Raw genomic sequence first — 10755 nt, 5'->3', positions numbered from 1 at the left:
TATTTCTTCTATATATTCATTAATGTGTGTAAGGGCAGGGGATGTGGAGACTTAGCAACAAACATTGGCTCAACAAATGAAAAGCCCTTCACCAATACAATTTCTAATCAGCCCATTATACTAATAGTTTTCTAACTTTTCTAAGGAACCTGTTTTTAGAAGGTTTAGAGCATCTCGTGCCTCTCACGGTTGGGAGGCTGTGAGCAATCACATGTGGCCGGACAAGCCTGTCAGGCAGGCTAGAGAACCTTCAGAGGAGTTTGTAGGTTAAAACACTCTTATCACGTCCAGGAATTATTATTAACTGGAGCTCTAGGTTAACTCCTTCTCCGAAAGAGGTGGTGGGGGACAGCCCCCCGTAAAGTCAGAGATGTAGGTGAGAGCACAAAGTAGTAAAGTAGGCAGGCTCTGGTAATGGGGGTAGATGCTCGAGGAGTTCCAGGGGGACTCCTGAGGCTTGATCCCGCCTTTGCGTATGTCGAGCCTCCTTCCTCATGACCTTTGTCACGGGCGGAGTACCTCACTCTGGCCCCCAACAACTAGGGATAATTTTCTTCCTTGCATAGTCTTCAAAATATCTTTATTTAAATGAAGCAGCATTTATGTTCAGAGTTTGTCTAGGTTATTCCATAGACATTATTATGGGATTAGTCATCTTTTGTTAATATAATGCAAGTTGAACTAAATACTAGTATTTCATGTTGAAGTACAAAATTAAGTATAGATTATTTTTATACTCACTAAGATACTAGGATAGCATATTAAACAAATTTCCACTCAAGGCAATATCATTTATTTAAATTAAAAAAATGTAAACATGGCCTGCTTAAATGTTAATAGCTACTCAGTATGTTCCGTTAGAATTTAGCTTCAGGTGTTTCTGAATGAGAATGCCCTGCTCTTTTCTTGCTAAATATGTTTTTATTTATCCTAAAGTCCAGGAAATAGAAACTTCCTTACAAGGACACCTACTGTAGTTGTAGGTGAAGATGGTGGAAGCATGGATGAGAGAAGACAGTCACACTTCATTACTGAAAATAACTCATTACAACATATTTGGAAAGAAAATAGAAAAAAGTTTTCAAATGAAGATATGAACCAGCAAACCTCCAGCCTTCTATCAGATAACTGTGACTCTTTTATTAGTAAAAATATGATCAATTTATTAAACATAGACCAACAGAAGATAAAGGAAACCTTTGACAAGTATGGTTATGATAATACACGAGATACGTATGCAGTCATTGATTCTGATAAAAACCATTTCACGGATAGCCACATTAAAAGTATTTTTACAGATCTAGAGTTGGGTTTTAGTAATTCTACTTTTAAAATATCAAGTCATTCAGAAAAGTGTCAGCCAAACAAGATTTGCCAGAAAGAGTACAAGAATAATGAAAGAAATAATTTTAGTACATCTTTTGAGAAAGATTTTTATTCAGCCAGCTCTAATGAAAAAGGTTGGTGTTATATATGAAAATGTAATTATCTGTTGGATTTTTTTTTGTTTTTAGTTTTAATGAATATATGTGTGTGTATGTGTGTGTGTTTTGAGGAATCTGAAATTAAAAATAGGATGACATTATATGACATTGTGAACCAGTGCCATCCCTTCATATGTGTCATACTAAGGTTTTATTTCAATGCATACTTTTATTTTAAAGGAAAATTTGAAAATGATTACCAAGAGAAGATACACCAGGAAAAAATACAGAAATACCAAGTGAATCATATGTAAGTTTTTAGAAGAATCTGAAGAATGCCAGTTGTTGTCTAAAATAACGCACTTTGAAGGATACAAAGTGAAGTAGACATATTGCTGTCTTAGGGTGGGCAGACTGGACTCAGAAATCAATTGTCAGGGACTTCCCTGGTGGTCCAGTGGCTAAGATTCAATGCTCTCAATGCAGGAGGTCCAGATTCAATTCCTCCTCAGGGAACTAGATCCCACATACAACAACTAAGAGTTTGCTTGCTGCAACTAAAGACCTGGTGCAGCCAAATAAATATTTTTTAAAAAATCAGTTGTCAGAACCTTGATAATATCACCCTAGTTGATAATTTGGTCCTCATATTAACCAGTGCAAAAATATCTAAGTTGTAGTGTTCAGTCGCTCATTCGTGTCTCAACTCTTTGTGACCCCATGGACTGCAGCCCTCCAGGCTTCCCTGTCCGTCACCAACTCCCAGAGCTTACTTAGACTCCTGTCCATCGAGTCAGTGGTGCCATCCAACCATCTCATCCTCTGTCATCCCCTTCTCCTGCCTTCAATCTTTACCAGCATCAGGGTCTTGTCTAGTGAGTCAGTTCTTCACATCATGTGGCCAAAGAATTGGAGTTTCAGCATCAGTCCTACCAATGAATATTCAGGACTGATTTCCTTTAGGATAGACTGGTTGGATCTCCTCCTGGTGTTAGTTGTGTTGGTTAACTCCTCGTAGCGTTAGTTGATTTGAAAAAACTGATTGGTGTGTTCAGCAAGTTTATTTACCCTCCATAATGTCAATTTATTAATTTATAATAAGAAATAGAAGGATGACATATATAGGAATGCTGACTGGCATGAGAAGCATATTTTCTACATTTTGGCAGCTCTCCATGGGAAATTTGCTTGGTTAATGTAGACTCAGAATTGAGGGAGTAATAGAAGTCAAAGGTTAATAGCATAAACAAGCATATCAACAATTTATAGGACTGATATTATAGATAATTAAAACGGTTCAGAATAAACAACTTTCTTGGAAATAGTTATGATTTATTTATTTATTATTTATTTTCAGTCTTGGTAATTGAAAATCATGAATTAGAATAGATTTTTATTTTGAGAATACTTTCTTAAGAAATATGTAAAATATCTATTAGTACAAAGAATATTAGATGCCATTTTTATGGGACTGGCACTAAATTAATTAAAAAAGAGATTCACCATTTATTTAACAAAATCAGCTTAGGTTCTTCATTGTAAAAACTTCCAAATATTCAGTCCCATGAATGAGAAATAGAATGTTAAAACTTGAATTTTAAAATATACTTTATGAAGATGATTTAGAATATGGCTCCCAACCCTATATGCAGATACTTATCACTTGAGGGTGTTTTTAAAATAGAAAATATCAAGTTTGGCCTACATATAGACTCCTTAAGATAGAGCTTGTGAATCCTTATTTTTAAAAACTTCCCTATAATCTAGAGAAGGAAATGGCAACCCACTCCACTATCCTTGCCTGGAGAATCCCATTGACAGAACAGCCTAGCAGGCTACAGTCCATGGGGTCGCAAAGAGTTGGACACGACTGAGTGACTTCACTTTCCCTTATAATTCTGACCTTTAATCAACTTTGGGTGTCATAATTTAGAACAGTAATTTCAGAGGGATTAAAGCACACTCTAATACTGTCTTATTTATAACCCTTAGAGATAATATCCCTTTGGAAGAATTGCATTCTGAGCAATCATGGGACTTTGGAGTTGGTGAGGTAAAGTACAGTCTTACATTTTCTTTCCAGTTAAGTGAGTTGTATTATCATGTCATATCTTAGTATTCGAAATTAATTTTGGTTAGCTCTTTCTGAAAAATTTCTGTTTAGGGTAACCTTTATGCATTTTTTTTTACTTTGGGAAAATTATTGCTTGGATCTAGAAATAAAATTAACAACATTTTAGAAACTGTAATGTGCCTTATTTCAAACCAATATAGATGAATTTAAAGTTCTTTCTGTAAGTCCTGTAAAATTTATTCCAGGATGAAATTTCTTTACAGGTTTAAATGTGCTACAGGTGAATATAGTTATATATTTAAGAATACTGAAACTTATATAAACATTGGTTACTTAAGTCATAATACCTGCTCATTAAAAGGGTGTATGAATCATTCATTCACGAAAGAATACACGTTCTATTCAAGAGTGCATGGAACATTCTCTAGGATAGACCATATACTAAGACATGAAACCAGCCTCAATAAATGTAACAGGATAGTAATTATTAATATTCCAAACATCTTTTCATGACACAACATTACAAATTGAGAAATCACAGAAAGAATGATGAGAAAACATGATTATATTTAGACTGAAACATGTGCTTTATATAATACAGGGAGTCCAGCCTGGTGCTCTGTGATGACCTAGAGGGGTGGGATGAGGGAGTGGGAGGAAAATTCTTGTGGGGGGTGGGTGGCATGGCTGATTTACATGGTTGCACTAAAGAAATTAACATAAAATTGTAAAGCAACTATCCTTCAATTAAAATTTTTTTTAAATGTGCTACTAAAGAACCAATGAGCTGATGGTGAAATCAAAAAGAAAATAAGAAATTAGCTTGACATAAATGACAATGAAAAAATAACCTCCAGAGCTTCTACTGTAGCAGCTTGGGACCAGACCCTGCCCCTGACATGGCAGTGATGGCCACTGAGCTGAGAGGAAGTCCTGCTTCAGAGAGGAAGTCCAGGCACTAGAACCCTGAGCAGGCTCTAGTGTTTCTGTCTTTAGCATCACCCCCTTCCAAGGTGATCACTACCAGCACAACCTGAAGAAAGACATGCCTAGAATCCACATCAATCCAGTCATCCCACCAAAGACATCGGGCACATGCAGTCTGCATACGGATGCTCCCACATAAGAAATACCCCTTCAAGACCACACTAGGCAAATATTTCACCTAAATTCATAGAGGCATAGAAAGTTAAATACAAAGGCAGAGAAACTATTCTCAATTGGAAGAGCAAGAGAAAGCCTCTGAAAAACTAATGAAACAAACAATTTACCAGATAAATAATTCAAAACACCAGTAATAAAACTGTTAACTGAATTAGGGAAAATAATCTACCTAAACATTGGTCACTTTAACAAGGATCTAGAAAATATTAAAAAATGCAATACAAAAAGATAATTCAGTATCTGAGATTAGAAAAAACAGACTAGAAGGAATGAATAGCAGACTAAATGATGGTGAATGCATAAATGATCTGGAATTTAGTATAATGGAAATCACTAAATCAGAACAACAGAAAGACAAATGAAAAATGAATGTAATCTATGAGATCTCTAGTATAACGTTAAGGGTGTCAACATTCACATCATAGGGCTGCCAGGAGAGGAGAGAGAGTAGGTTAATAAAAATGTATATGAAGATACTATGGCTGAAAAATCCCCAAAACTAAAGAAGGAAATAGATGTTCAGGGACAGGAAGCAAAGAGGGTTCCAAATAAGATGAACTCAAACAGACCCATAGTAAGACATATAATTAAAATGTCAGTTCTAAGAGGGAAATTTACAGCAATACAGGACTTCATCAAGAAGCAAGAAAAATTTCAAAAAGAAACCAAAACCTACCACCTAAAACAATGTTCAAACTACCATACAGTTGCATTCATGTCACATACTAGCAAAGCAATGCTCAAAATCCTTCAAGCTAGGCTTCAGCAGTAGGTGAACTTAGAACTTCCAGTTGTATAAGCTGCATTTAGAAAAGGCAAAGGAACCAGGGATCAAATTGCCAGCATTCGCTAGATCACAGAGAAGGCAAGGGAATTCCAGAAAAACATTTGCTTCAGTGAGTACACTAAAGCCTTTGACTGTAGTTCACAATCAACTGTGGAAAATTCTTAAAGGGATGGGAATATCAGACCATTTAATCTGCCTCCTGGGAAACCTGTATGCAGGTCAAGAAGCAACAATTAGAGCCAGACATGGAACAACGGACTGGTTCCAAATTGGAAAGGAGTACATCAAGGCTGTATATTGTCACCCTGCTTATTTAACTATATGCAGAGTACATCACGCGAAATGCCGGGCTGGATGAAGCACAAGCTGGAATGAAAATTACCGGGGAAATACCAATAACCTCAGATATGCAGATGACACCACCCTTATGGCAGAAAGTGAAGAACTAAAGAGCCTCTTGATGAAAGTGAAAGAGGAGAGTGAAAAAGTTGGCTTAAAACTCAGCATTCAGAAAACTAAGATCATGGCACTGAACTGGACTGAAAAGTTTGTGGTGAAAAACCTGGTGCTGGTCTTATGAGGCTTCCCTTGTACATAACAAGTTGTTTTTCTCTTGCTGCTTTTAAGATTCTCTCCTTGTTTTTAACTTTTGATAAGTTAATGTCTTTATGAGTCTCTTTGGATTCATCTGTATTGGAACTGTATTGTCTTCTAGTATTTGGAAGGATGTTTCCTTTCCCATGTTAGGGAAGGTATTGGCTATTTTTTTTCAAATCATTTTTCTGCCGTTTTTAATTCTTCTGTTCTTTTTTGGACTCCTGTAATGTGAATATTGGTCCACTTGATAGTGTCCCATAAGTCCTTTACTGCATTTTTGTATTTTCACTCTTTTTCATTCCTTTATCTTTTTTTGATACTCTGATTGGATAGGTTCCTTTCCCTATTTTCAGTCTTCTGATCATTTCTTCATCTTAATCTGGTCTTCTGTTGAAGCTTTCTATTGTATTTTTAGGCCCAGTTATTGTATTCTTAGGCTCTGATTTCTGTTTGGTATTTTCCTTTATTTTATGTTTCTTTGTTGAAATTCTCACTTTGTTCACGTGTTGATGTCCTGACCTCAGTGATCAATTATTTTGACTGTTATTTTGTAAGGTATAAGGTAAATCAGTTACCTCCATTTCAATAAGATGTTTTTCTAAGGTTTTATCTTTTTCTTTCATCTGGAAAATATTCTTCTGTTTCTTCATTTTCCTAACACTCTGTTGGTTTTCATGCATTAGATAAGAAGGTCGCCTCTCATAGTCTGGAAGGAGTGGCTTCATGTAAGTGATGATCACTGTGTTTCAACCTTGCCCTAGGTCTTGGTTGTCTCTCAAATCTTTGTGATTGTCCAAGCATCTTAGTTTACTCTAAGTGGCTCCTAGTTGTGGGTATGCCAGAACCTGCCAGTCAAAATATAGGTTTAGTCTGATTTGAAGCTGGACCCTCAGCCAATAGCTTATAAGGTATGTAAATATACTTCTTTCATGAGAAGACTTTGAGATGTGGATTTCGGTCTGTCCCATCTATACTGAGACCTGGTGTGATAACCAGTTGAGAGTTTTTATTTGTTTGCTACCACCCTATCGAACAAAGAAACAATTCTCAAACACCCTGTCGAACCCTGGGGAGGAAATGGCAACCCACTGCAGTATTCTTGCCTGGAAAATCTCATGGACAGAGGAGGCTAGCAGGCTATAGTCCATGGGTTCGCAAGAGTTGGACATGACTTAGTGACTACACCAACAACTAACAACCTGTTAAACCTGTGAACACTAAGCCACACAGGCCACTGGAGCCAGATATCAAGAGACGTGTCCTTTGGGCAGCAGCCTCAAAAGTCAGGGTACCAGATGTGTGCTACCAGTGTCAACTGAAAAAAAAAAATCACATCCTGAAAGTTGAATTATGTTTTTTGTGTTTTTTTGGATTTTTTTTTTTGAGCAGGCATACTAGGGTCTTTTGCCCAGGGGACAGTCTCTCAGATAGCTCCAAGGAACTGTTCCTTCAGGCTAAGGGAGGAGCCAGAATATACAGGTGTTTTTACAAAAGCAGCAAACAGCCAGCACTAAAGGATCATTAAAGAAAAACCAGATATCTCAAGTTATTGAATATAGTACTTTTCTATGTGTGAGAAGAAGCAAGTGCTGGGCTTCTTAAAATAATTTCTTTGATATATACCTTAACTATCTAAGTCCAGTATCCTGTTTTCTCATCCTGAATCCCATCAGGGTGCACCCATAGGTGGAGGGGGCAGAGGAAGCTGTACTAGCTGATGTCTTGATGGCTGCAACATCCTTTGTTTAGTGATATGGCAGTAACATTCATTGTGACAGCTTAGAATCTGGCAGAAGGAAAGGGCAAAGGTGGCACCTGCTGAGTTCTGTAGTCTTTGAAAAGTATTTCAGTATGCCTTTAAAAGTGTGTCAAATAAGAATCCTGTCCCTGAGGCAGAAGATTTAAGATAAACAGGTAGGCCTCTTTCACAGAAAGATTTGAGGGTATGTTTCAGTCTGCTGCCTCTGTGCTGTGCTCTGAGGGGAATGACTATCTGAGACCTATTTCTCCATTTGTTACAGTGCTACAGGACCTCTGAGTATAAGATTCATTGGCTACCAGATCCAGGCAGACAAAGGATGGAAACCACAAAAGCTAGGGTACCAGCTATGTGTATAATCTCATCTCTGGGAGATACTGGTGACCTAGATCAAAGCAGAAGGAGCATGAAGATAATGCCTAGACTCTCAGGTCCCTGGAGAGAATTACAGCCTGCCCTTAGATGTGTTTAATCAGAAGCCTTCCGTTAAGGCCACATCTATGAAGATAAACTAATAGGCTTCTTTCACAGAAAGATTGAGTGTGTCAGTGGGCTGCCTATACTCTAAGCCCTAGAGAGTAGTCACATGGAGCTTGTGTAAACCCTTTGAGAACTGGATCTCATGGACACAGACTTTACTGGCTTCCAAAGCTTGATATTTAGGAGGGTCATCTCTCAGTAATCAAATATAAGATTCAAACCATTAGCTCTTAATGAAGACACTTTCAGTTGTAGGTTTCTTCCTGATTGTGGGTTGCTGCACCTGGGGTGAGGTTTATGGTGTCTCAGAGTAATCTAAGATTGGTCTCAGCCTGTTCTACCTGCCTCAGTGTGAGGGTTTTTTTTTTTTTTTTCCCCTCATCTAGCCAATACGTTTACATTTCCTCAATTTGGCTCTTAGTTAGTTGTTTCTTTCAGATGGGTATATCTTTCCTTTTCTCCTTTGCTTTTTGCTTCTCTTCCTTCCTCAGCTACTTGTAAGGCATACTCAGACAACCATTTTGCATTTTTGCACTTCTTTTTCTTGGGGACAGACTTGATCACTGCCTCCTGTACAAAGTCATGAACCTCCATCCATATTTCTTCAGGCACTCGGTCTACCAGATCTAATCTCTTGAATCTGTCACTTCCAATGTATAATCATAAGGGATTTGATTAAGTTCATACATTAATGATATAGTGGTTTTCCCTACTTCCTTCATTTAAGTCTGAATTTTGCAATAAAGGAGTCCTGATCTGAGCCACAGTCAGCTCTTGGTCTTGTTTTTGCTGACTCTATAGAGCTTCTCCATCTTTAGCAGCAAAGAATATAATCAATTGGATTTTGGTTTTCACCATCTGGTGAAGTCCATGTGTAGGGTCATCTCTTGTGTTGTTGAAAGAGGGTGTTTGCTATGACCCGTACGTTGTTTTGGCAAAACTCTGTTAGCCTTTGACGTGCTTCATTTGGTACACCAAGGCCAAACTTGCCTGTACCTCCAGGTAGCTCTTGACTTACTACTTTTTTGTTCTAGTCCCTATGATGAAAAGGACGTCTTTCTTTTGGTGTTAGTTCTAGAAGAAGAGCAAGGAGAGAGAAGAAAACCTTCCTAAGTGATCAGTGCAAAGAAATAGAGGAAAACAGTAGAATGGGAAAAATTAGAGATCTCATCAAGAAAATTAGAGATATCAAGGGAACATTTCATGCAAAGATAGGCACAATAAAGGACAGAAATGGTATGGACCTAACATAAACAGAAGCTGTTAAGAAGAGGTGGCAAGAATACACAGAAGAACTATACAAAAATGATCTGAATGACCCAGATAACCACGATGGTTTGATCACTCACCTAGAGCTCCACATCCTGGAATGCGAAGTCAAGTGGGCCTTAGGAAGCATCACTATGAACAAAGCTAGTGAAGGTGATGGAATTCCACTTGAGCTATTTCAAATCCTAAAAGATGATGCTGTGAAAGTGCAGCACTCAACAAGCCAACAAATTTGGAAAACTCAGCAGCGGCCATAAGACTGGAAAAGGTCAGTTTTCATTCCAGTCCCAAAGAAAGGCAATGCCAAAGAATGCTCAAACTACCACACAGCTGCACTCTTCTCACACACTAGCAAAGTAATGCTCAAATTTTTCCAAGCCAGGTTTCAACAGTATGTGAACTGGGAACTTCCAGATGTTCAAGCTGGTTTTAGAGAAGGCAGAGGAACCAGAGATCAAATTGCCAACATCCGTTGGATCATCGAAAAAGCAAGAGAGTTCCAGAAAAACATCTACTTCTGCTTTATTGACTGGCCAAAGCCTTTGACTGTGTGGATCACAACAAACTGTGGAAAATTCTTCAAGAGATGGGAATACCAGACCGCCTCACCTGCTTCCTGAGAAATCTGTATGCAGGTCAAGAGGCAACAATTAGAACCGGACATGGAACAACCAACTGTTTCCAAATTGGGAAAGGAGTACATCAGGTTGTATATTGTCACTCTTGATTATTTAACTTACATGCAGAGAACATCATGTGAAATGCTGGGCTGAATAAAGCACCAGATGAAATCAAGGTTTCTGGGAGGAATATCAGTAACCTCAGGTACACAAATGACACCACTCTTACGGCAGACAGCAAAGAAAAGCTAAAGAGCCTCTTGATGAAAGTGAAAGAGGAAAATGAAAATGTTGGTTAAAACACAACATTCAAAAAACAAAGATCATTGCATCCAGTCCCATCACTTCATAGCCAAAAGATGGGGTAACAATGGAAATAGTGTGAGATTTTATTTTCTTGGGCTCCAAAATCACTGCAGATGATGACTGCAGCCATGAAATTAAAAGATGCTTGCTCTTTGGATGAAAATATGCTGTCTAGATTGGTCATAGCTATACATCCAAGGAGCAAGCATCTTTTAATTTCATGGCTACAGTCACCATCTGCAGTGATTTTGGAGCCCAAGAAAATAAAATTCACC

At 37.9% G+C, this 10755-nt stretch overlaps 1 protein-coding gene across 1 annotated transcript in view; it reads left to right on the top strand.

The window, feature by feature from the left end:
* The window catches only part of LOC104989818 (chromosome unknown open reading frame, human C12orf40), an 83428-nt gene that overhangs the window by 53255 nt on the left and 19418 nt on the right, over positions 1-10755 (top strand). Inside the window, 3 exon segments of the mRNA XM_010841620.1 lie at positions 937-1460; positions 1665-1734; positions 3417-3477. Coding sequence (XP_010839922.1) covers positions 937-1460; positions 1665-1734; positions 3417-3477 — 655 coding nt within the window.

This window comes from Bison bison, unplaced genomic scaffold (genome assembly GCF_000754665.1).
Source record: "Bison bison bison isolate TAMUID 2011002044 unplaced genomic scaffold, Bison_UMD1.0 scf7180017864163, whole genome shotgun sequence".
In the NCBI taxonomy this organism is placed as follows: domain Eukaryota; kingdom Metazoa; phylum Chordata; class Mammalia; order Artiodactyla; family Bovidae; genus Bison; species Bison bison.
The sequence above is the reverse complement of the archived record's forward strand: the minus strand, read 5'-3'. Positions and strand labels throughout refer to the sequence as shown.